General features: G+C 38.7%; 1 protein-coding gene across 4 annotated transcripts in view; it reads right to left on the minus strand.

The window, feature by feature from the left end:
* The window catches only part of RNGTT (RNA guanylyltransferase and 5'-phosphatase), a 320109-nt gene extending 296717 nt beyond the window's left edge, over positions 1–23392 (minus strand). For 3 of the 4 annotated variants that reach the window (XM_045867220.3, XM_064597861.1, XM_064597859.1), the window contains exons 1-4: positions 23112–23392; positions 15970–16079; positions 12064–12167; positions 11883–11971 (exon numbers count right to left, since the gene is read on the minus strand). In XM_045867220.3, coding sequence (XP_045723176.1) covers positions 11883–11971; positions 12064–12167; positions 15970–16079; positions 23112–23175 — 367 coding nt within the window. In that variant the 5' untranslated portion in view covers positions 23176–23392. The remainder of the gene's footprint in view (positions 1–11882; positions 11972–12063; positions 12168–15969; positions 16080–23111) is intronic. The other variant, XM_064597860.1, reaches the window with a different exon arrangement.
* Between the last annotated feature and the right edge of the window lie 4584 nt (positions 23393–27976).

A 27976-nucleotide genomic window follows, 5' to 3' on the forward strand; every position in this document is an offset into this window, starting at 1 on the left:
TTCAGAAGCCACATTTTACTTTAAAATTCCAACCTGCAATCAAAACATTTTAATGATTTTATAAAATAACTACATTTTTAAAAATTTGGCCCCCTCTTGTAACTATTAGTAACTTGTCAGTTTAAGTTCTTAGAATCTAATTTATCTCACTAGCAAGAAGTTTAGTATATACTGGTTACAAATCACCTCTAAGGTCTAAAGATTTCTCTTAAAACTAAAGGATTCCAAGCACTTTAGGGGTGCCTGGGTGGCTCAGTCAGTTAAGCGTCTGCCTTCAGCTCAGATCACAATCCTAGGGTCCTGGGATTGAGCCCCACATTGGACTCCCTGCTCAGTGGGGAGTCTGCTTCTCCCTTTCCCTCTGTGCACACTCTCTCGCGCTCTCTCTCTCTCAAATAAATAAAAAAATCTTAAAAAAAAAAAAAAGGAATCCAAGCACTTTAAATAAGAAGGTATGTTTATCGAACACACAACTCTAAAAGATGGACACACACACACACAACACATGACTGGATCTAGAATATAACTGATGGATATACAGTACAATAAAAATAAAACTACTTCGAAGTTCTCTTAGAAACCAACTGACAATATCTTTACATTAACTTATAACATTTAAAATAAACTTTCAGGGGACACCTGGATGGCACAGTCGGTTAAGCATCGGACTCTTGGTTTTGGCTCAGGTCACGATCTCATGGTCCTGAGATCAAACTCCACATCCAGCTCTGTGCTATGTGTGGAGGCTGCCTAAGACATTCTCTCCCTCTCCCTTAGCCCCTCCCTGCCACATACTCTCTCTCTTTCTCAAATAAATAAATCTTTTTTTAAAAAAAGTAAAACTTTCAGGAAAAAAACCTGAAAAAATGATTTTTTCTTAAACCTTTTTTCCATACATATTCAAGATTAGTGTGGTCCTACCTCTATATTCTGAAGAGCTGCAAATGAGTTTCATAAGTTCCAAAAATGACTGCACTTTAATCATTTTAACTACTTTGAAAAAGTAATTAAAACAGTTTGGTTGACATTACTAACATGACAACATTACTTAAGTCACTCTCCTGCAAAACTCAAAAATGAAGCTTTTCCTGTTATCTCTGTTTAATGGAAAGATATCCTGCCACTTAAGACTAATAGTCTTATTTTAACAAACTACTCTTCTCTTTATATATAAAGCATCCTAATAGAGGGCAACCAAAATCAAATATATAAATAAACTAAGAGTTAGAATTACAAAACTTCTAGAAGACAATATGGGAGAAAATCTTTGTAACCTTAGTGTAAGAAAAAGACTTCTTAGATAAAACATAAAAGGAAACACTGATAAATTGGGCTACTTCACAATGGTAAATGTTTGCTCTTTGAAAGATGTCTTTTTTTTTTTTAAAGATTTTATTTATTTATTTGACAGAGAGAGACACAGGGAGAGAGAGAACACAAGCAGGGGGAGTGGGAGAGGGAGAAGCAGGCTTCCCGCCGAGCAGGGAGCCCAATGCAGGGCTCAGTCCCAGAACCCTGGGATCATGACCTGAGCCGAAGGCAGCCACTTAACAACTGAGCCACCCAGGTGCCCCAAAAGACGTCTTTAAGAAAATAAAAACACAAGGGGACACCAGGGTGGCTCAGTCGGTTAAGTGTCCCGACTCTCAATTTCGGGTCAGGGCATGTTCTCAGGGTCCCGAAATCGAGCCCCACATCAGACTGCATGCTGGCATGGAGCCTGCTTAAGATTCTCTCTCTCCCTCTCCCTCTGCCCCTCCCCCAATCTCTCTTCCTCTAAAAAGAAAAAAAGAACACTACCACATAATATATTCTCATTACATATATCTGATAAAGGACTTGTATCCAGAATATATAAACAACTCTTACAACTCAATAATAAAACAAACACCCTAATATTTTTTAAACTGGGCAAAAGATTTAAAAAGACAGTTTACAAAAGAATATGTGCAAATGATCAAGAAATACATGAAAAGACAGTTGACATCATTATCATGAAAATGCAAACTAAAATCATAATGTAATCCTCTACACACTAAAATAGCTAAAATCAAAAAGACTGACAATATCAAATATAAGTGAGGATGTAGAGGAATTGAAACCCTCATGCACTGCTGGTAGAAAAATAAAACAACATAACCACTTTGGAAAACAGTTTGGCAATTTCTTAAAAAGTTAAACATACACCTACATCAAATGACCCAGACATTTTTTTTTTTTTTAAGATTTTATTTATTTCTTTGACAGAGAGAGAGAGAACACAAACAGGGGGAGTGGGAGAGGGAGAAGCAGGCTTCCCACTGAGCAGGCAGCCCGATGCAGGGTTTCGATCCCAGACCACGGGATCATTACCTGAGCCAAAGGCAGATGCTTAATGGCTGAGCCACCTACGGGCCCCATGACCCAGACACTCTAATCCTAGTTAGTTACCCAAGAAAAATAAAATATATGTGCAAAGACATAAATAAAGATTAATATCCACAGCAACTTTATTTATAATGGCCAAAAACTGCAAACACCCCAAAAGTCAATCATCAGGTGAAGGGATAAACGTGTGGTATATCCATTCAATAACTACTTATCAGCCATAAAAATGAATCACTAATAAATACAATGAGGATGATTTCAAAACCTATGTGAAAGAAGCAGAAAAGAAAAAACAAAAACAGAAGTCCATATATATAAGTTTCATTTACATGAAGTCTGTAACATGCAAAAATTTGTATGGAACCATGAAAGGCCCTGAATAGCCAAAGCAATCTTGAGGAAAAATAACAAAACTGGAGGTATCACACTTCCTGATTTCAAATTATACTACAAAACTGTAGTGATTAATGGTACTGCCATAAAGACAGACATATAGGCCAATGGAATAGAATAGGGAACCCAGAATTAAACTCCTGCATATACGGTCAACTAATATTCAATAAGGGAACCCAGAACACTCAAGGGGAATGGTAAGTCTCTTCAACAAATGGTGTTCATGCAGAACAATAAACCTGGACCCCTATCTTATACTATTCACAAAAATTAACACAAAATGGATCAAAGACTTAAACATAAGACCCAATGCCATAAAACTCCAGAAAAAAACGTAGGGGACAAAACTACTCAACACTGATCTTGTCAATGATTTTTTGGATATGACACCAAAAGCACAAACAACCAAAGCAAACATCAACAAATGAAACTACATCAAAGTTAAAAGCTTCTGCCCAAATAAATAAATTAATTTAATTAAATGGCAACCTACAGAATGGGAGAAAAACTTTGCAAACCATATATCAGATCAGGGACTAATATCCAAAATACGTAAAGAACTCATGCAACTCAATAACAAAAAAACAAACAAGCCAATTAAAAAATAGGATCTCAAAAGACATTTTTCTAAAGACATCAAAATGGCCAACAGGTATATTAAAAGATACTTAACATCACTGATCATCAGGGAAATGTAAATCAAAACCACAATGAGATATCACCTCAAACCTGTTAAAATGGTTATCATCAAGAAAACAAGAGATAAGTATTGGCAAGGATGTGATGAAAGGGGAACTCCCGTACACTGTTGGTCGGAATGTAAATTGGTTCAACCACTATGGAAAACATTATGGAGGTTCCTCAAAAAGTTAAAAATAGATCTACCATATGATTTAGCCATTCCACTTCTGGGTATAACCCAAAGGAAATGAAAACAGGATACTGAAGAGATATACGCACTTCCATGTTTATTGCAGCATTACTGACAATAGCCAAGATATGGAAACAACCTAAGCACCTATCAATGGATGAATGAATAAAGAAGATGGGGTGTGTGTGTGTGTGTGTGTGTGTAATGGAACTCAGCCAGGAGAAAGAACATTCTGCCATTTGCAACAACATAGATGGACCTTGACCATATTATGCTAAATAAGGGAGATAAGTCAGACAGTGAAAGACAAGTACCGTATGATATTACTTATATGTGAAATCTAAAAAAGTCAGATTCATAAAATCAAAGAGTAAAATGGTGGAATGGTGGTTACCAGGAAATTGCGGGGGGGTGGGAGGAGTACAAAACAGAGTTTTTTGGGGTTTTTTTTATTAAAGATTTTATTTATTTATTTGAGAGAGAGCATAAGAGGGGGGAGGGTCAGAGGGAGAAGCAGATTCCCTGCTGAGCAGGGAGCCCAATCCGGGACTCGATCCCAGGACTCCAAGATCATGACCTGAGCCGAAGGCAGTCACTCAACCAACTGAGCCACCCAGGCGCCCCAAGTCAGTTATTTAATGGCACAAATTTGCAACAAGTAGTAAATAAGACCTGCAGATTAATGCACAGCATAGTGAATATAGACAACAATATTGTATTATGCTCATCAAACTTGAGAAGAAATTACAATTTAATTATTCCAACCACTAAAAAGAAAAATTAGGTAACATGATAGAGGTGCTAATTATTGCTACAATGGCAATCATATTATAATGTATAAATATATCAAATTAACATGTTGTACACCTTAAATTTCCATGTCATATGTCAAATACATTTCAATTAAAACAATTTCTTTTTTTTTTTTTTTAGATTTTATTTATTTATTTGAGAGAGAGAATGAGAGAGAGAGAGCATGAGAGGGGGGAGGGTCAGAGGGAGAAGCAGACTCCCCGCCGAGCAGGGAGCCCGATGCGGGACTCGATCCTGGTACTCCAGGATCATGACCTGAGCTGAAGGCAGTCGCCCAACCAACTGAGCCACCCAGGCGCCCCTCAATTAAAACAATTTCTAAAAAATGCAAATGAATCTATAGTGACAGAAAGTAGAAAGTGATTGCCTAATCTACAACTAAGGGTTGAAGAGAGGATGGACACAAAGGGGCATAAGATGCAAATGCCCTGAACCTTGGCTGTAGTTTCAAAGGTATCTACATCATTAAATTGTACATTTTAAATTAATGCAGTTCATTATAATGTTGACTGTTTTTAAAACCAGATGATAAAGTGTGGGGCACGTGGGTGGCTCAATTGGTTAAGCATCTGCCTTTGGCTCAGGTCATTATCTTGGGGTCCTTGGATCGAGCCCCACATCGGGCTCTCTGCTCAGCGGGGAGTCTGCTTCTCCCTCTCCCTCTGCCCCTTTTCCTGCTCGTGCTCTCTCTCTCTCTCAGATAAATAAATAAAATAAAATCTATTAAAAAAAAAACAGATGTTAAAGTGAGATGCTGACATAAGTCTGCAATTGGCTTTTAAAACACATTCCAAAACACTTGTTTTTAGCAATTGACTTTATCAAAAATGTAACACTGATACATTTTTATTTTTTGATACATTTTTAAAGGTATCAAAAAATATCATTTTCATCTCATTTCTGTAACAGGGTAAAATTTCTTTCCAAAAAAGCCTTTTCCTACTTAAAAAAAATTTGAAAACCAGTATCTTAGAGTTACCATCAACTAAACCAAATCACCTATTTCTACATTCATAGTAAATAATCATTAATATTTAGAATAAAAACCTTAGTCAATGAACACCACCCAATTAACAAGGATACAAAGGAACTACAGACAGGAGCAATTTGTACCAATAAAAATATGTATGAATCAAAACACCACATATGGCAAACTATAAATGAATCAGAATGGCTACAGCATGGAGTATAATAAAAAAGTAATACCAAATGCAGTTGGAGGCAATGAAGAAGACAATATCCTGAAGAAACCTGTGTACCATACTAAAGACAGTATTACTAAGGGCAATAGAAAGATATTAAAAATTTTTAAGCATGGCAATAAAATTATCATGTTTTCTCCAGGGGCACCTGGCTGGCTCAGTCAGAAGAGTGCAACTCTTGATCTCAGGGTTGTAGGTTTGAGCCCTATGTTAGGTATAGAGATTACTAAAATAAATAAACAAATAAATAAATGTTTAAAAAATAAATAAATAGGGTGCCTGGGTGGCTCAGTGGTTAAGCGTCTGCCTTCGGCTCAGGTCATGATCCCAGGGTCTCTGTCAAATAAATAAATAAAATCTAAAATAAATAAATAAATAAATAAATAAATAACGCACTCCAATGGCAGCCAACAGAAGACAGAGAAGGAGCAACAATGAAGGCAAGAAAAACAGTAAGGAAGCCATCCCAGTAATTTATGTGTGAGATAAGGGTCTGAATGACAGGGTCAAAGTGATAGGGATAATGAGGGGAGGCAGACTGAAGAGACATTTAAGGCTGGATCTCCAATCTGAGGGGTGAATGACTATCAACACAGAGAGGAAAGACATAAAAGGAGCCCTCTGGTGACTAAGTGGGCAGTGGAAGCATTTACTAGCTTAGGAACTACAGGAGTTTACATCAGTCTTATAGGCAAGGTAATAAGTACAGTTGGTGATGATGAGTTTAAGGTTCTTTTGGGACTTAAAAGTATTTGGAAAAAACAGCAAAGAGCTTCAAAGACAGGTGTGGCTGGAACTGCAGATTAAAGAATAATCAACACATAGTGAACTATGGAAGAAGTCTGTGGTATAGATAAGATCACTAAGAATGGGTATGTAAAATAAGAGAAGAAAATTAAGTAAGGGGGGAAACTATTATAAGTCTCGAGAATAAGTAAGGGGGAAACTATTTATAAAAAAGACAGAATAAACTGCGATGGGGTCAAGAAAACAAAGAGAACATGGAGTCATGTACAACAAAAAAAGAAAAAGTTTCAAGACATGACTGTTCAACTGTTTAAATGACAGAGAATAATTAGAAGTGAAAGTCACTATTTGTTTAAGAGTGCACGGGGAGGACTACAGATTGCAATGTAGTGAGTGGTAATAAGTGAATTCAAGTATCCATCTTTCAAAAAATCAGCTGGGAAGAGGAAGGGGGAAATACAAAACAAGAAAGGTGTGGGATTTGGGGGGGGGGGTTATCATTTAATATGAGAGACTTAGATATGTTTATAGGCCGAGAAGGACCTGGTTAAATCACAGAGGTTGACAATAACTGATAACAAGGATACAACTGAAATAAAGTTTCTAAAGAAGAAATAAAAAACAGAGATCAACCTTGAACAGGAAAAGACACCCCTTAGAAATAAATGACTATATATATTTTTTTTTTTAAAGATTTTATTTATTTATTTGAGAGAGAGAGAATGAGAGACAGAGAACACGAGAGGGAAGAGGGCAGGGGGAGAAGCAGACCCCCTGCTGAGCAGGGAGCCCCATGTGGGACTCGATCCCGGGACTCCAGGATCATGACCTGAGCCGAAGGCAGTCGCTTAACCAACTGAGCCACCCAGGCGCCCAGAAATAAATGACTATAATCATGAAACTATATAAATTTCATTATCTCCGTTTGGTGTAAATGAATATTCATATGTTTAACTGCAGAAATGTTAATGTGTTTAATTACGGAATGGTCTCTAACACCGAGGTTATCTCTAAATACTATTTTCTAAATAGGAACCAATCTCCTTAGAGAAATAACTGATTCCAGGTCTGGAAAACATCATGTGCCAGAAAACAAAGAAACCATCAAAAACTAATGGGTGATATCAAAAGAATACAGAAACCAACTTGAAGGGGCTCCCATTGCCCTAGGTTGGAGCAATTTGGACATTAAGAATAAATGCTGATGGCAACTGATTTAAATATGTCAACTATATAAAAATAACTCCAATAATACAACTGGACAATTTATAACAAGGATCAACTTCTTTTCCTAAACCTGGGAGTGTTAATCTTTCTAAAATCATGACATCTGTTTCTGAATGTTAAGACTTACTGCCTTCCTTTGAATTCTTCAAGTACATTTAGCATTTACCCCACAATGATTTCTCTCAAATGAGAAAACAGTTGTCACTCAAATAAAGGCCACAATGCTATTTTAGGCTGTTTATCTTCTGGATGCACACCTAAATATATGTGTAGATATGTGTACTTGTCATATATATTCTTGTGAACATGTAAATATCTACACACATATACATCACAATACTGTATGGCATATATTCCCATGTTCTTGTTCTTCTGTTAATAATAGTTGCAAACTCTATAAATAACCTGCTTTACGTCTGCCTTCAGCTCAGGTTATGATCCCAGGGTCCTGTAGGGATCGAGCCCTACATCGGGCTCCCTGCTCCGTGGGAAGCCTGTTTCTCCCTCTCCCACTCCCCCTGCTTGTGTTCCTGCTCTCACTATCTCTCTCTATCAAATAAATAAATAAAATCTTTAAAATAAATAAATAAATAACCTGCTTTATCAAATATGTAAACTGTTCCCAGTTTTTATTTTATTACAAATGAAGCTGTGATGAAATTCCTTTCACATAAATCTTTACGTCCATCTCTACGTCCTTAAAATGAATTAGATGTAGTCTTGCTTGTATATAAACGCTTATGAAGACCTTGAAAAATATCACCAAATCGTCTCTCCAGAGTAGTAGTACCAATTAACACTCTAACAATGTATGAGTGCACCCAATATACCCAATCCTTGACATTTTAATTTTTTAAATCTTTGCCAATTTAATGGGGGAAGGTAACAACTATATTGTAATTGTATCTCTTGTTAACAAACGAAAAAAAATTTTTTTCATGTTTCTTGGCTACCTGTATTTTATTTTTTATAAGTTGCATTTTCATTGTTTTCCATATTTTGCCAGTTAGATTATAAAATCTCTTTGTATGCATTTTTTTATGATTTTATTGATTGATTTAAGAGAGAGAGAGAGAGAGCAAGCAGGGGAGGGAGAGAAACAAGCAGACTCCTAGCTGAGTGCTGAGCAATCTCACAACCCCAAGATCAGGACCTGAGCCAAAATCAAAAGTTGGATGCCAACCAACTGAGCCACCCAGGCGCCCCTCCTTGTATATCTATTTTTATCTGTCATATGCTTCAAATACTTGTCCAAACTTGTCAAATAACCATTTTGCTCTGTTTCTGTTATGTTTTATAGTACAGAAATTCTTTTTCATTTTCATGAGTTAATCTAGAAATCAAGGCAGCAACAATTTAGAGATTTGAACTTTGAAGTCGGAAACTGGACTGAAAATTTGGCTTAAACACTTAATAGATGTGTGACCATGGGCAAACTACTTAATTTCTCTGAGACTTAGTAGTTTTCTTAGCTGTAAATGGGGAAAACACCACATACTACACAGTTGTTATGAGGATTATACTCATTCATTTCTTCATTCATTCATTTATAGTTTCCCATCATGTCTCCCAGGTAAAGAATAAGCACTCATTAATAGCAGCAGGTACTATTATCACTAACAGAGAACACATTTTAATTTTTGACAGCAGCTCTCAAATTTAAGTGTGCATAAAAAGTCACCTAAGACCCTTGCTTAAAAAAAATAAAAAAACAAAAAACTGGATTCCTAGGCTTCAGCCCGAGTTTTTGATTATGTAGTTCCAGGATGAGGCCCTAAAACAAACATTTCTAATAAGCGTCCTCAGGTCATTCTGATTCAAGGAGTCCAGGGACACTCCTAAAGAAATATTTATGGATTCTGCCTTTGGTGATAGAATTGAAATATCCTATCTTACCCCAGAATTAATGAATACTGACCTATATTTTCTCCTATATGCTTATGGGTCCTTTTAAAAATTTAATCCGGGCACCTGGGTGGCTCAGATGGTTAAGCGTCTGCCTTCGGCTCAGGTCATAATCTCTAGGTCCTAGGACTGAGCCCCACATCAGGCTCCCAGCTCAGTGGGGAATCTGCTTCTCCCTCTCCCTCTGCCTCTCCCCCTGTTTGTGCTCTCTGCCTCTCTTGGTCTCTCAAATGAATAAAATCTTTTAAAAAAAAAAAAATTAATCAATCTAAAATACATGTTAGATGTACTGTCTCAACACCGTTTATTGAATAATCACACCTTCCCCCTACAATTTGGAAAACATCTCCTCCACCACCAAGAAACTACTGTAGTTTCCATTACTATACCCTATGCTTTAACTTGTAAGGACAATCCCCTCATTATTTTTGTTTTTCAAAATTTTCTTATAATATTGACTGTTTCATTTGCCAAATAATTTTTTCTGTGCTCAATATATGCTGAATTATGTGGACGCAGTAAATTTTACAAATAAAAGAAATTAACCTCATAGTAAATCTTCCAAAGTCTCATTGGGATTCTGCTTAGAATTACACTAATAATTGAAATTAATTTGGAAACAAATGTCTCCCCTTTCTTCAAGTCTTTTAATATCCAAGTATATTTTCTTCATAAAGACCTCCTACACTTCTTAATAGACTTTATTCCTTGGTATCTTGTACTTCTGCTACAGAAAAGAGAAGTGGCTTAGAGTATGAACTTACAACTAAGATTGCTTAGGATATGATCTAAGTTCTAATCATTACTAGCTGTGTGAATGACTTTGGGCAAGTCACTTAACCTTTCCAAGCTTCAGTTTCTCATCATAAAAATGGGAGTGGCAATAAAGTCTACACAATAGAATTGTTATAAGAACAAAATGAGATATTGAATGTAAAATGGTTTAGAGTGACTAGCACACAGGAAATGCTCCATGTTAACCAATATTATTAATAAGATTAATAAAGACCATCCTCTAATTTTATTTTCTATTTACTATTTACAAGAAAGTTGCTGATGTTGTCTTACTTATGGGTGTTTAAATATATCCCCTGAACTTTCTTAATAGTTTTTCAGTTAATTCTCTGAATAGGGAAAATATCGGCTGCTTAAAACTTTAAAAAGAAGCAATCACAAAAGAAAATATATTGACAATAAAAAGTTTAAAAATATTACCTCAAAAATTAAAAGGCAAATGAAATGGAAAAACTTTCCAATTGTACATATAAGAAGTTAATTTATGGCATCTAGCTATCAGGAGAAAAAACTATTCAATAAGCTATGCTAAAACAAATGGTTATATAGAAAACATTTAAATTAGATCCTCAATTCAAACCATATGTTAATATTAATATCAGAAAGAACAAAGAATCAAAGCTAAAAATCAAACCTTAAAAATTCTATACCAGTGCAAGTAGCACTGTTTATAATAGAAAAAAACAAACTGAAAATAAGCCAAATGTCATTTTAAATAACTGTCATTTTTTTAAATTTACCTATTTAGTATATTTATTATTGCCTGCCTTCCTCCCACATCCCACATCCCCTCCCCCTGCTCCCAGTCCACACTAAAATATAAGGAGAGATTTTTTTCTGTTTTCTCCACTGATGTGTTCCAAGAGCCTGTACCTTGCAAAGAGTAGCAATCAATAAATATCTGCTGAAACAGTTGTCCATCAACATGAGAATGGATGAACTATAGGGTATTCGTAATGGAATACTATACAGCAGCAAAAAATGAACCACAGTTACATCATCATGGATCACTCTCAGATATATAATACTGAGTGAAAAAAGAGTTTCACAACACATATGGTATAAAATGCGAAATGATAAAAAATAAATATGTAGTGTTTAAGGTAAAGTCACCCAGTAGTATTCCTGAAGAGGGGCAATTAGGGCTTTATCTTGAAAAATAAAAAATTACAAAAATACATTTCATAGGGGGCGCCTGGGTGGTTCAGTCGTTAAGCGTCTGCCTTTGGCTCAGGTCATGATCCCAGAGTCCTGGATCGAGCCCTGCATCGGACTCCCTGCTTGGTGGGAAGTCTGCTTCTCCCTCTCCCACTCCCCCTGTTTGTGTTCCTGCTCTTGCTATCTCTCCCTGTCAAATAAACAAATAAAATCTTTTAAAAATATATATATATTTTATAGTTCACAAAAGTTAGTCTATTGCTCTAATTAATCACTTTTCTTAGTGATTACTTTAAAAAGAAGGAAAAAAAAAACTGCCATATCACCTCACTTGCTAAAAAGAAAACAGAAGCCAAAACACAAAATAAAATATATAAACAGTGGCAAAGTAAAGCCAGACATACCAATAAGTTCAGGTGGGTTTCTTTCATTAAACCGCTCACACAGACGAATGAATGTCTCAGTATTCTCAGTTGTAGGGCACTCACCATGTCTAGTAATATGGAAACATTTTTTTTTAAAAAGAAGAAATTGCAAATTTTAGCAAAAGGTTTCAATATTAAAGAACCTTAATACATGACTTACCCTTTACACTGAAGTTTTATATATTTGATTCCTTCTTTTTCTATGTCATTTCTGTCATAGAACCTTGAAGTATTTGTCAAATCCACCAACAAGCCCATTTTAACCTTAAAAAAAAAAGAGAGAGAAAGAGAAAAGAGCAGATTTACTAGTAAATGAATTTGTTCCAAAACAAACTAATGAAATGGCAATACTCCAGTTCATCCATCTACACTGAGGGACATTTTACGTTCACTCTACCAATGAACTATTGACAACAAAAGCATCACTTACTCAAGTTTCATTCAAGGTACTAGAACTTAGAAGACACTAAATGAAATAAATTAACCTTCAAACTGATGACAGAACTAGAACATAAGCAAAACTTAGTCCACTTCAACATCACAGAAGTCTACCTTAAAAAACAAACATGGATGTAGTTTTCTGCATCCGCCACCCCACCTATGATTTATTAGACAAAAGGACACAGCAAGAATAGCATCTATGTGAAATATACCCTAACCCCCAGGCACACATCAACCCAGCATTCCAAGCAGCTATCACTACATCACATGCTAGGCAGTTAAATTCTAAAGTGAGTACTATATAAGGTAAAAAGTATGTATAGTCAAAATTCTCTTATAAATCCCTTAAATAATCAATAAAGAACAGTACACGTGGCCATAATTGTGCATCTCATTGAAGACTTAATCCCATCTCTCAGCCAGTTTTTCTTGCTACATTTGGAACAAAAATCATTATTTCTTCTGTTGAGCATTAACTGATGTAGTTGGCTTGTGATCAGGGGCCAAGTGGTTTAAAAAATCTTTAACAACTAGGGCACCTGGGTGGCTCAGTTGGTTAAGCGACTGCCTTCAGCTCAGGTTATGATCCCAGGGTCCTGGGATCAAGTCCCACATCGGGCTCCCTGCTCTGCGGGGAGCCTGCTTCTCCCTCTCCCCCTCCCCCTGCTTGTGTTCCCTCTCTCGCTGTGTCTCTCTCTGTCAAATAAATAAATAAAATCTTTAAAAAAAAAAATCTTTAACAACTAGAATCACATTCAGACTAGTAAGAGAGTCTCACTAAGATACGCACACCCAAACTGAGCCAAGTAAAAGAACAGTTAACTCATATATCCTATACCCTATTCTGAAGCACATGTTCTCTGGGAAGAACGACGAGAAACAATCTGCACTTTTTAAATTGTTATTTTTCTCTTTTATTGTTATCACTTTTATTGAGTACCTAGTGCTGGATGTGCCTAAAGGAGACTGGTTTACATAATGATTTGACTCCACTGCTAGAGGGGAAAAAATGGCAAAGACGTTTATATTTCACACACAACAAAACTGACAAAACTAACAAAATTGTGTGTTTCCAAAATATTAAACTAGCCACCATATGTGCTCCACTGATTTCTCCAGATTCCTTAGTTCAAGTGCGGATGAGAGAGAGGTCTACCCATCACGTGAGCTCTTACTTATAGGAAATGTATTTTTTATGGCATTTTCTACAGTCTGCCACCCTGGGCCTATTTCTCTTCCCACATAGCTTCTGCAGTGATCTTAATTCCTTCAGAGGACATGTACTGTCAAACACAGAGAGTCAGATCTCATTAATACAGCTTCTCAGTGAGTTAGAATTAGAACCCATGTTGTTTGTATCCAGGTCCAAAATAAGATATGGATGAAAAGTGGAGATGGGCAAGAAAATATGAGTTTTCTAAATACATAGGAACACTTTAGCCAAGGAAACGGAGAAACTGTACTGTATGACTTAACTGCCTGAAGCCCCATATATACATATGTGCATGCGTGTGTGTGATGTATCTGTATGGATAATGTGTTTGTGTGTGAATTTATCTGTCTGCATACACATATACACATACATATATTACATATACATATTTATTTTTCATAACAGTCCCAATCCATGAAGTAAGGATAATAATCGTATCTACCTCATGGAGTTGTTATGAGATTCAATAAAGGCCTTACTCTGTGCCAAGCACTATGCTACATGCTTTATATGCACTAATTTTATTTACAGATGAGGAAACTGAAACAGGAAGAGATTATGCAACTTGCCAACAAAGCTGTAAGTGGCAAAATGGAAATCAAAGCCAGGCTAAGTGGCTTCTTTTTTTTTTTTTTTTAAAGATTTTATTTATTTATTTTGAGAGAGAGAATGAGAGAGAGAGCACATGAGAGGGGGGAGGGTCAGAGGGAGAAGCAGACTCCCTGCCGAGCAGGGAGCCCGATGCGGGACTCGATCCCGGGACTCCAGGATCATGACCTGAGCCAAAGGCAGTCGCTTAACCAACTGAGCCACCCAGGCGCCCAGGCTAAGTGGCTTCTAAGCCCAAACTCTTACCTTACCAACCAGGAAATATTTAATGCTCTATAAATGTTAACTAAGACTTTCAAAATCATTATTGATAACGAAAATAAAAGTTAAAAGTTTACAAAAAAATATAAAGACTCAAAAAACTACATCAAGGAAAGGGATGATTAACAGGTTTTCAGAATCTAAGGGATGATTTTTCTATCCCATGACAGAAACCCTTACACATAATGAATATTAATATTGGATGAATGTACTAAAATAGAAGAGTACAAACAGTAGTGTAGCAAGTTGAATTATGTCCCCTAAAATGATATGTTCAAGTCCTAACGCCTAGTACCTGTGAATATGACCTTACTTGGAAATAGGGCTATAGGGTCTTTGCAAATATAATCAAGTTAAGATGAGATCATAGATTAGGGTGTCCTTAAAAGACAGAAATTTGGACAGACACACATAGGGAGATGTCAACAAGAAGAGAGAAGACCCACAGAGCTACAAGCCAAGGAATGCCAAGGATCACTGGCATTAACCAGAAGCTAGCAGAAAAGAATGAATGGAAAAGATTCTCCCCCCAAGCCTCCAAAAGGAACCAATCTTTCCAACACCTTGATTTAGAACTTACAGTGTCCAGAACTGTGAGAGAATAAATGTCTGTGGTTTTAAGTCACCCAGTTTGTGGTAATTTGTTACAGCAGCCTAGGAAGCTAATCTAATCAGTATTATGTCAGAATAATATAAAAAATTACGAAGTTTCATTTAGGAAAATAGTTTGGCCCTTTCTTGTAAAATTAGCTATGCACACAGCAATCATACTGTCGAATATTTATCCTAGAAAAATGAAAACTGTACATGAATGTTCACATAACTTTATTTGCAATACCCCACAACTGGAAATAACTCAAATTGGTTAAATGGTTATTCAAGCATTCAATGGGAAAAGAGCTAAATAAACTCTGATATATCTATAAAGTGAATACTATTCAACAATAAAAAGGAACTAACTTTTTGTTGAAACATGCAACAACTTGGATGGACTTCAAGGGCATTATGCTTAGTGAAAAAAGCCAATCCTGAAAGGCCACATACTGTTTGACTCCATTTATATAACATTCTCAAAATGATGAAACTACAGAGATGGAAAACAGATTAGCAGGTGCCAGTGTACAGGGATGGGGGTGGGTAGAGCCTGACTATAAAGGGGTAGCATGAGGGAGTTCCTTTGTGGAGATGAAACAGTTCTGTAACTAATACCACAAATCTATACACTGGATCAAACTGCAGAGAACTATACATACATACACACAAATGAACACATATAGAAACTGGTAAAAACTAAACAAGGTCTGTAATCAATTCAAGAGTACTGTACAAATGTCAATTTCCTGTTTTGATATTATACTACAATTATGTAAGATGTCACCATTGGGAAAAGCTGGGGGGAGGGTTCACAGAATTCTATGTACAATTTCTGCAACTTCCTCTTAGTCAATAAATTATTTCAAAATAAGTTTTTTTTTTAAAGCCACCTGAAGAACAAGAGAGGGATAAAATATACGAAAACAATATCAAAATGTTGTTTCTTACCTTCAGACTCTTTAGATAATTTGAGAGCATACTTGGATGGAACCGATTTTCTTCAGCAACTTGACTATCGTATCTTGGTCCTAACATTGTCTTCAGAGGTAAGAATCTTCCTAAACAACATTAAGATGGGTAACAATTTTCATTAAAGAAAATGTTCCAGGCTGAAACTATAATTAGCAATTCTCAAAATCACTTCCTTAAAACGTTTTAAATGCAACTGTTCATGATGCAGTCTCAATTTAAACTACACTTTTAAAAGGTACCACCTTAGAATTTTTTAAGGACAATATAAATTCCAGAAATTGACAATCAAATAGAATAGCAAAATAAAGGGGCGCCTGGGTGGCTCAGTCAGTTGAGCATCCAACTCTTGGTTTCGGCTCAGGTCATGATCTCAGGGTCATAGGATCGGGCCCCTCATGGGGCTCCAAGCTCAGCAGGGAGTCTGCTTGAGATTCTTTCCTCCTCCTTCTCTCTCCGCTTCTGCTCCTCCCCAGAACACACACTTGCGTGCACTCTCTCTCTCTCTCTAAAATAAATAAATATGTATTAAAAAAAAAAAAAGAAAAGAAAAACTACCAGTGAGTGGAACTTCCAAAAAAACTCTTAAGTTGGGGGCTCAGGTACGGATGAAATAGGTAAAGTGGATTAAGAGGTATAAACTTCCAGTTATAAAATAAATAAGTCACAGAGATGAAAGGTACAGCATAGGATAGAGTCAGTAATATTGTAATAACATTGTATGGTGACAGATGGCAACTATACTTATTGTAGTGAGTACTGTATAATGTACAAAATAGTCAAATCACTATGTTGTACACCTGTAATTACTATAACATTGTATGTCAACCATATTTCATTAATAAAAATTTTTAAGCAAAAATAATTTAAAAATTAAAAAAAGTTGGCTAACAGTTTTAAAAAGGACTTAGCTTTTAAACTACTACTTTAAAAAGTTATTGCCTTAAAGCCTTTAAAGATATATTAGAAAACTGATAATGGAGTGCATTAAATCAGTCTTTAAAATTCCCAATTATACTTCTTCTTTACTATGAGGTTGGAACTTTCTCCATCTTATGCACTTTATCCTGCATTCCAGGATAGGGATCATGCTGAGAAGCACGCTAGCCAAAATCACTCTTCAAACAACTATCAGTGATCATAATTTCAACAAGACTAACTGACCCTTTTGGCCTTTTTTTTTCCTGAATCATATATAAGCATAGGAGGAGTCACCTTATATAATCAATTTTAAAATCAACTATTTTAATTGATTTATATCTTAAAACAGTATCAGTAGGAATAAATATCTACCTAAAATAACATGAGTGAAATCTTAACATCTGTCCAGACACTTTAACCTAAATTTCATAAAAACATAATCTTTTAAAGTTTTATGTTTTGGGTACCTGGGTGGCTCAGTTGGTTAAGCGTATGCCTTCAGCTCAGGTCATGATCCCAAGGTCGTGGGATCGAGTCCCACATCGGGCTCCCTGCTCAGTCGGGAGTCTGCTTCTCCCTCTACCCCTTCTCCTGCTCGTGATCTCTCTCTCTCATAAATAAATAAAATCATTAAAAAAATAAAGTTTTATGTTTTATGTACCAAACCACTCAAGATCACCAATAACCACCACATTGCTAAATCCAATGGTCAACCTCAGTTCTCAAACTGGCCACTTTTTAATTCAAGATCACTTTTTAATTCAATTTAATTTTTAATTCTTGAATCACTTTTTTACTTGGCTTTCAGGATACTACATCCTCCTGGTTTTCCTCCTATTTCTCTGACCTCTACTTTTCAATCTCCTTTACTGGCTCCTCCTTATCTCCCTGACCCCTCAATGTTTTGTCCTAGGGCTCTGTCCTTGGACCTCCTTCCTATCAACATTCACTAGCCTGGTGTCTCATCTGATCATAGAGCTTTAAAAGCCATGAATGTGCAGCTGATGCACAATGTGTATCTCCAGTCCAAACCTCTCCCAGAACTCTAGGCTCAAATATCAAACTGCTTACCTGACTTAGTCTCTACTTGATGTGTAACAGATGTCTCAGACCTTATCTCCAAACCTAGCTCTCAATATTCAAACTCTTAAAAGGTGCTCCTCTCATGGTCTTCCTCATCTCAGCAAATAATAACACTATTTTTTTAGTAGCTCAGGCCAAGCCCTTTCACGTTATCCTTGACCCCTCTCTTTTTCTCATACCCCATTTTCAATCCATCAGCAAATCCTCTCGGATCTATCTTCAAAATACACCTAGAATCTGACCACTTCTCACTACCTCTACCATCAACTCACATAAATTATTATACTACATTTAGCTTATTTAACAAATATTTAAAGAGTACTTATTATGTACCAAGCATTGTTCTAGGTTCATGGAATGCATTAGTGAAAAGAAAAAAAAAAACAGGTAAAAATCCCTGCCCTCATAGAGCTTACACTCTATTGGGGAAAGATAAACCATAAACAAGAAACATAATAAATAAGTAAATAATAGGATACATTAGAAGATTCATCTCACTAGACCCTCTCTCCTTCTGTTATCTCAGAGGTCCAATCCTGTTCCCATCAGCTCCTCCAGGCTTCGCTTCCCTTCTCCAGTGTCAGAGTCCACAGCTGATCATCACAGTCAGTCCCCACTAAGTACCCTTAGCCTCCCTGATCCACCATATCACTCAGCCACACTTACCTGAGAAAAACCCGAATCTCAATAAACTCAACCACCTGACTTCTTTGAGCCTACCCCTGTGCAGTTCAGGGCTCCCAGAGAAAAATCTCACCACATAGCAGATGGCTGACACTATAAACTATGTCTAAATCATCTCCCTAGCCCTAAGGACTAGCACAAAGTAAGACTCTCAAATGTTTGCTAGGTAAAATGACTCCAAAGTCACATCCCTATCACAAAACTGTTTCATATTACATTCCTACAGTTAGTTCCAAGTTCCTCACACATAGTAAGCACAAGATAATTTTATGTTGAATGATCTACCTTTAAGAAATGAGAATTTTGCTATTTTCAAAGTGTTCCCTTGAAATCTATCACTCATAAGGTGAAAAAAATAATTTTTCAGAAATACAGCTTGGCCCTATCTCCAGGAGCTCTCCTCCATTGGAAGTTTGGTTTAATCAGAGGAGGTAACTTCATAGAGAACAGATTATTAGTACCATCTTCTTTCTGATTCAGAAAAATTATGAACATCTAGTACTATTGACATATATCCTAATATTCACAGTGAGAAAATGTAAGCAGCCATAACACATTCTCCTAAATATGCCAAATACCAAGAAAATTATACAATAAGCGCAGATTACTTTTATAATCAGAAAAAAAAACGAGAGAAAGAAAAAAGGACGTAGAAAATGGAATGTGAATTATTCCTTATTTTTCATTACAGCTTGCAAGAATATAGCTAGTATTTCTTGCTCCACCTACTATAAAACACTGCTAATATGGCATTTCCAAAATACACAATATGGCATGAACACTTCAAGGACAGACAGAGACAGAACTTTAAGGGAAATTTAGAGAAACTTATCAAGAATTGTACGTTGTGTTCACTTTACTTTCTAATAAGCATCACAAGCTGAAGCAGTATTGATTACTAGTAAACATCCAGTTTGACTGTCAGGAGGCCTGGGGTTCTGTCCAGGGATCACAACTAATCTGACAGGTGAGCTTAGTATCTCACTGAACCATAATAATTAAGAGTTTAATTTTTGGAGGCCAAAATATTCCAATACAGGGGCGTCTGGGTGGCTCAGTCGTTAAGCATCTGCCTTCAGCTCAGGTCATGATCCCAGGGTCCTGGGATGGAGCCCCACATCAGGCTCCCCGCTCTGCGGGAAGCCTGCTTCTCCCTCTCCCACTCCCCCTGCTTGTGTTCCCTCTATCACTGTCTCTCTCTCTGTCAAATAAATAAATAAAAATCTTTAAAATAAAAATAAATAAATGAAACAACAACAAAAAAATATTCCAATACAATAATAAGGAAAAGCTTTATTCCTGGCCCTTAACTCCCAGCAGAGGGAGGGAAAAAGGCACCCAACTCTATTCCTCAGGAGACATAAAGCTGCCTGGAAGTTAGCACCTTACCTGCTGCTATCTACCCCAAGTCAGTGCCACACTTGTTCCATTTAACAGTAAGTGACTGTTCTGATCTTTGTCACTGCCAGCCTACAGATTACATCACAATTCTGATATTTAAACCACTTTTCTAACTCCAAATAAAAAAATATTCACTTTGACAAGAACTTCATTATGATCTTTTCTCACAATCAGTGTAGCAGATAACTCTAATGAAAGAATCCAGGAAACATGCTCCAAGCTAAAGCCATGCATCTGGGATCCCTGGGTGGCTCTGTCGGTTAAGCGTCTGCCTTCAGCTCAGGTCATGATCCCAGAGTCTCGGGATCAAGTCCCACATCGGACTCCTTGCTCAGCGGGGAGCCTACTGCTCCCCCTGTTTGTGTGCTCACTCGCGCTCTCTCTCTCTCTCTGACAAATAAATAATAAAATCTTTTTAAAAAAAGAAGTCATACATCTAATTTTATAGAGGTTCTTTCATAACTGCATAAGAAAACCACATGTAAAAAAGAGGATTCACTACAAAGTTAGAGATGGTAAGGGGAAAAAGTCAAAATGGCTGGAGAGTAAGACCTACAAAGAAAAATGTAAAGAATTGTGATCAATTCATTTGAATAAGTACAATGATTACCAAGAACAACTGTTTTTATTACAAGTGAAAATGCATATAAAAACAGAGCAGGAGTGCCTGGGTGGCACAGTTGCTTAAGCAGCCACCTCTTCATTTCAGTTCAGGTCATGATCTCAGGGTGGTGAGATGGAGCCCTGCATCAGGCTCTGCGCTCAGGAGGGAGTTGGAGACTGCTTGAGATTCTCTCCCTCGCCTTCTGCCCCTCCCCCACGCCTTCTGCCCCTCCCCCTGCTTGTGTGCTCTCTCTCTCTAATAAATCTTTTTCAAAAAATTGTTAGAGCATGAAGAAAATTATTTCATTTTTCATTAAAGAAAGACATTTCCTCACCCTAGGACTTGCTTAGGTTATCTTTCAGTATTATTTTTATCCATCATTCATACAGCTCTACTGACCAAGGATTTTATGTAAAATGTGAAAAAAAGCTGACAAAGTAGGAGAATCAGGAAACCCGAATTAAAAAAGGACTCTTTCAGGGGTGCCTATATATGTATATATAGATATATACATAAGAAATAATCATAGTTCACTACAAAACCCTTTAATTTTTGTTGCAAAATACCTTCTAGAATAAGCAACAAGTTGTAGTTAAAATTTAAATCTTTCACTCTTCAAAAAGACACTGTTAAGAAAATAAAAAGGCAAGTCACAGATGGGAGAAAAAAAAAATTTTAAGCATATATCCAACACAGGATTTGTATTTACAATATGTAAAGAAGTCTAACAATTCAACAATAAGATAAAAACCCAATTAAAAAATCAGTACAAGATTTGGACGTTTCACAGAAGAAGATACGTGAATTGCCAAGAAGCTCACATACACCCGAACCACAATATTACTAAATACCTATTATGGTGGGTAAAATTAAAAAGACTGATCATACCAAGTGTTGGAGAAGATATGAAGCAAACAGAACTCTCATACATTAATGGTAGGAATGTAAAATGTTATGACTTTGAAAAAGAGTTTGGGGGGCACCTGGGTGGCTCAGATGATTAAGCAACTGCCTTCAGCTCAGGTCATGATCCCAGGGTCCTGGGATGGAGCCCCACATCAGGCTCCTGGCTCCGCGTAGGGCCTGCTTCTCCCTCTCCCTCCCCTCTGCTCATGCTCTCTCCCTCTCTACCTCTGTGTCTCAAATGAATAAATAAAATCTTTAAAAAAGAAAAAGAGTTTGACATTTTTTTAAAGATGAAACATACACCTACTATATGATCCATTCCTCTCCTAGAGATTTACACAAGAGAATTGAAAGCATATGTCCATACAAATTACTGTACGTGAATGTTCATAGCAGGTTAATTTGTACTAACCAAAAACTGCAAACAACCCAAATGACTATCAACAAATGAATGGATAAACAAATGTGGTGCATCCATTAACAAGGGACTACTACTCAGCAATAAAAAGGGATGAACATACAAACATACAAGAACTTGGATAAATCTCAAAATAATAATGCTGAGCAAAAGAACAGAGACCTCCCGGGGCGCCTGGGTGGCTCAGTCGTTAAGCGTTTGCCTTCGGCTCAGGTCATGATCCCAGGGTCCTGGGATGGAGCCCCACATCGGGCTCCCTGCTCCGCGGTAAGCCTGCTTCTCCGTCTCCCACTCCCCCTGCTTGTGTTCCCTCTCTCGCTGTCTCTCTGTCAAATAAATAAATAAAAATCTTTAAAAAAAAAAAAATAGAGACCTCCCCATCAAACAAGTGTATGCACTATGTTTCCATTTGTTTTTAAAAATTATAGAAAATGCAAACTAATCTATAATTACAAAAAGCATATAAGAGGTTGCCTGAGGAGGAAGGGATTACAAAGGGCAGGCGAAATTTTGAGAGGTGATGGTTATGGTCACCATTTTGATTGTGGTGATGGTTTCACGGGTGTTTCATTGGAAGTGTGTCTATGTATGTGGTATTTATCAAACTGCACTTCAAAGTTTGTTGTGTGTCAAACTCAATAAAGACGCAAAAATTCACAATAAAATAATTTTTAAAAAACAAAATTCCAGTCAGTGTCGATGGCCACTGGGAAACTTCCCTCTCCTCTTGAGCCCTCCATCTCAAGACTGACACTTGTCCCTTCCCCTTCCGAGAACACTGTAAGATTCACAAACTTCTGACCACGCTTCAAAGTAATGCCCACCGTGTTCCTGGGTCCTCAGCTCCTGCCACACAAACCTCCTGCCTACTTTCCCGTTCGTAATACTCTGCTGTACTGGATAGTGACACGGCCCCCACCTACCGGCCCACCCCCTCCAACCATTTTCCCAAACACTCAACCACAAAGCTTCATCGGACCGAGCACATCTCCGTCCTGAAATACCACTAACAAGCCCGGAACCCCCGAAAGCTGCGCCCCTCAGAAGGCCCACCCACGGACCCGCCGGTATGCAGGGACTCGAACACCCCCCAGTCCGGGTTACCTGCCACCGGCTGGCCGCGCCGCGGACAGTTCAGCCACCGTGGTGGGATCTTGTTATGAGCCATGTCTCGGGGCCGCGCAGAGCCGCCCCCTCCACCAACGCTCGCCGCGCCAACGCCGCCGCCTCCTCGCGGTCGGCTCCGTACGGGGGATCCGAGGCACCCGAATCCCCGCAGGGGTCCGAATCCCAGCAGCTCCTACCCTGGAAACGTCAGAGGCGGCGCGCCACTTTCATTCAGGCTCAACTCCACCGCTCTATGAGAGCCCACAATGCACCGCTACTTCCGCCCCCAAGGGCCCCGCCCTCTTCTTTCCGAGGTCAGAGGGAAAGACTGAGAAGCTCGTTAGAGGGATCGGAAGGAGTTAAAGCCACGGCGAATGGGAGGGGCGCATCTTCCATCGCCCCGCCCCGCCGAGGACCCCGCACGCTCTTAGGACAGCTTTGCGCAAGCGCAGATGGCCTCGTACAGGTGCTGGCGGAACGACACGTGTATTTTATTCCTACCTAGACAGCTGATAGACAGCCCGAAAATGTAGAGAAGCCAACCCTCTTTTCACGCGTAGACTGATCCGAAGCTTCCACAAAAGCATCTGTTCTAGTGATCCAAGGGTCCTTCCCACCACTGTTAACAGATCTAGAGCCTGATCGCCCTTTTTTCTGCCAAGCTTGGCGTCCGGGCAGGATCTGGGTTTGATAATTTGGGAAGTTCTCCCTGACGTGGATCAGGGGAACAAGCTTTAGAGAAATTCTAAAGGCGAGAAATTGGAATGCCAGAAATGAAGACTTTCTCTTTGGGGGGGTACTTCTAAGGATCCATGAAGTATCTGAAATTAATCCCAAAACGGTTTTCAAGAGTTTCGTTTGTACATTTCTGGAGCAAAGTTTCAGAGTATTTGGGAGTTTCAGGGGCTCCAGTCTCAAAGTTATTAACGTGTATAATTGGCAAAGGCAGGAATTGCCCTCTGGAATACCACTACCTGGCGGTGTTCTTTGCCTTACCAAACAAATGGTCTTTCCCTTAGAGTTAAGCAAGAGTGATTGGGAGCATTTTATAAACTCCATCCTGTAATAAGACTTTCTGTAATTACCAGACTAAAGTATTAAACACAAAACTGGATAAGGGAAAATTAATTGTAATGTAGCAATTTGGTTTTAAACACCAATGCTATATTTGAATTGCAAGATTCTGAGGTTAGTGGTAGGGTGGTGTATATTTTAAAGGGTGGGTGGATAAGAAACTTGAGGAAGAGCTCAGCCCCTGAATGTCTGGACTCTCTCAGTAAGACTCAGAATTCTCCATATATAGAGAGGGCCCAATGGCTGTCTCTCTTGAGAGAGCCTGAGTTAGGTCACACTGGTGGTCTGCCCTGCTGTTACATCTACTGAGACCTTTTTGTGAACGTGTCACACCTCTCCTGACAGGACAAGGTAAGATTCAGTTTCCTTACAGACCAGCAGTCTGCCTAAATAATTCTCTTCTCTGCTGGCAAAGTAGAATGCATACCATACCCAGAGTGGTGAAGTGTTTGATTCCCCAAATCTCTAAGGATGGAAAAGGTGAGCCTAATCCTGTGATAATTAGGGGATGACTCCCCTTGGAGACTGTCCCCCTCACACACACTGTGTCCACCCAGGGAGTTCAGTCCTAGGATCAGGGAGAGCTTCCCAGAGGCTTCATGCCACCCATGAGCAGCTGTAATTGGTTGTAAGGCATCAGTGTGTGCTTAATTTTTACGTCATTATCTGTTTATGCCCTCTCCATCCTTAGTGCCCATAGATCAAAAGGACCTCATGGTTCCCTTCTGCCCACAAAAGAGAGTAGAGTGGGAAAGTGGCATCCAAGTGACTGGGCAGTTTCTCCCTACCAGGAATCTTTCTCCTGATGGGTATTTCTGTCTGTATCACTCCTAATCCCACATCTCTGCTTTTCCTCAAGAGGAAAAATAGATGCCCACAGAGGGTTTCCTAGAACCCCCAACCCGCCCTCACAAATATGTCTTGGCCTCCTCTTTATCGGTTCTTCATAGGTGAATTCTTCCCTCAAACATCCATTTTGCAATAAGGACACGTGTAACTGTAAATAAAAATAAGATGGAATTTTACTCAATTGGTTAAGCATCTGCTTTCGGCTCAAGTCATGATTCCAGGGTCCTGGGATCGAGTCCCGCATCAGGCTCCTTGCTCTGCTAGGAGCCTGCTTCTCCCTCTCCCTCTGCCAGCAGCTCCGAGCCCCTTCTTGTGCGCTCGCTTGCTCTCTCTCTCTCTCTGACAAATAAATAAATAAAATCTTAAAAAGAAGAGTTTGTTTTTCTTTCAAACAGTGGCAAATAACTGACACAAGTGGCCATGCCAATTACCAAATGAATTTAGGAAAAACTAAGAAAGAATGTATAACAAACGGTACTGCCAAGTCCTCCTTACATGACCACTGTTTATCATTTATCTTGGGAACATGTAATCTAGGTAGTATATGTGCTTGTCTGTAGAAAAGGGTGAGATTTTTTTTCTTTTTGCAATCTCATTAAAGGATTGCCTGTGAAGCTAACTGCAGTCTGGTTTAATGTGTATCCAATAAGGGGCGCCTGGGTGGCTCAGTCATTGGGCGTCTGCCTTCGGCTCGGGTCATGATCCCAGGGTCCTGGGATCGAGCCCCGCATCGGGCTCCCTGCTCCGCGGGAAGCCTGCTTCTCCCTCTCCCACTCCCCGTGCTTGTGTTTCCTCTCTCACTGTGTCTCTCTCTGTCAAATACATAAAATCTTAAAAAAAAAAAAAATGTGTATCCAATAATAAAACTGTGTTCTTTCTTTTCTACATTTGTGGAGTGGATTTTCTGGGTTGGCAGGGTTCTAATTTTTTCCCCAACAAGTGTTTATGCCTCACTGGATTATTAAAGACTACTGCAGAAACACCCCTCTGAGACTGACCAGTGCCCCCTCAAGCCTTGCGACAGAATTCAGTCTCCTGCTCCACGCATTGCCATCAATGGCTGATGAAGGGCCAAATTCTTTTATTCTGAGAGCCAGCACACCAGCATGTGTGATAGGATGCTCCTCTCTGGCTTCCCAGAAGTTGGCAAAATATCACCGAATGATATTTGCTTTTTTGATCAATTCCCATCCTCCCTAGCTGGCAGGGATTAAGTTGGTGCCCCCTGTACCTGGCTCTCTTTCTCATTCTGGTGACCCACCACCTCCACCTCCTGCTTGTACTTTACCAGCTACAGTAAGTAGGAGAAGTTCAGAAGGAGATTGTGTTGGGTTAAGCTTGAGCCAAGGAGGAACATGAGTCACATCTCACATAGAGGTTTAGGTTCTAAACTTAAGATATGGGGCAAAAGAAAACAAACTCCAAACTCTCCTCCACTGCTGTTTCTTCATTTGAGCACCAAATGAAGTCACTGCCTGGCATTTAGGGTCACGTACAAGACAGCAATCTTCGAACAACAGACTCACACTTTTCATAGCCAGAGTCTCTCTGAGCTTCACATCTTCCTCCAGGGCATAGGTTCAGGAAGCAGAAAAATAAGTAGCCTCTCACTCTTTCTTGCATGGCCTACATGGGTACAGGTACGTTCATACGAGTTAATGTGGGTACGATGTGACTTCTTTGCAGTCAAAATCATACCGACCAACAGCTATACTACTATTGTAAACCAAAAGAGGATGCACTGCGAAACTTATTTGCACAAGTTCCTTCCAAGGCCTAATAAGGCCCTCCTTAATACCCATCACCCATCTAGCCCATTCCCCACCCTCCTCCCTCCGTCAACCCTCAGTTTATTCTCTATGGTTAAGAGTCTCTCATGGTTTGTTTCCCTCTCTTTTTTCCTCCTTTCCCATATGTTCATCTGTTTTGTTTCTTAAATTCCACATATGAGTGAAATAATATAGTATTTGTCTATCTCTGTCTGACTTATTTTGCTTAGCGTAATACAATTCCCAAGGCCTTTTAAAGAGAAATTTACCTGGTACACTCTTAGGGTTTTAGTGCCTAAAAGTCTGTTCCAAAGAACTCAGACATGCAGCCATTAGTACTAAAAGCACCAACTACTTTAAGAGCACTGAGATCTTCAAAGGCAGTGTTAGGTATTTCTTCAGGTGATCAATTAATTCTAAAATTAATAATTTTAGAAAGTCAGAAACTGAGGCAGAATATCCACCAGCATCTCCATAGTCCTCACTGCCCAGGATTTACTGTTCCTGTTCCTTAGATGGGCTCCATCCCCAGAAAATGCCCTTAGACCCAGAGGTTCATCTTCCATCAGAGGACTCCTCCACGGACAAAAGGGCACAGACTGGGTGGCTTAAAACAACAGAAATGTATTCTCTCACACTTCTGGAGGCTAGAAGTTCAAAATCAGGGTGTTCAAAATCAAGGATAACAGAGCCACCCTTTTTCCAAAGCGGATTCCAAGGAGGATTCCTCCTTTTTCCAAGGAGGATCCTTCCTTGCCTCTTCCAGCCACCAGTAATCCCGGTCATTCCTTGATTCCAACCTCTGCCTCCATCTTCACATGGCCAACATCCCCTGTGTCTGTGTCTGCATATGACATTCTCCTCTCTCTGTGAGGCTATGTCCTAATTTCCCTCTTCATATGACCCCAGTCATATTGTATTAGGGCTTGCCCTATTCTAGTATAACCTCCTTTTAGCTTGATTTCATCAGCAAAGACCCTATTTCCAAATAAGGTCACATTCACAAGTACCAGAGTTGAGAAGTTCAATGTTATCTTTTGAGACAGTTCCACCCATAACCCCCACCCTGACCACTGGAAGCATGTCCAGGCTTGCAGAAACAAGCTTTTCTGAAGCCAGGAATTTGGCTGCCATACATTACAGGGGCCAAGGGCAGGCCACTCCAAGATG

Source organism: Mirounga angustirostris, unplaced genomic scaffold (assembly GCF_029215605.1).
Source record: "Mirounga angustirostris isolate CCGP_5_RB_7025 unplaced genomic scaffold, mMirAng1.0.hap1 SCAF_8, whole genome shotgun sequence".
In the NCBI taxonomy this organism is placed as follows: Eukaryota; Metazoa; Chordata; class Mammalia; order Carnivora; family Phocidae; genus Mirounga; species Mirounga angustirostris.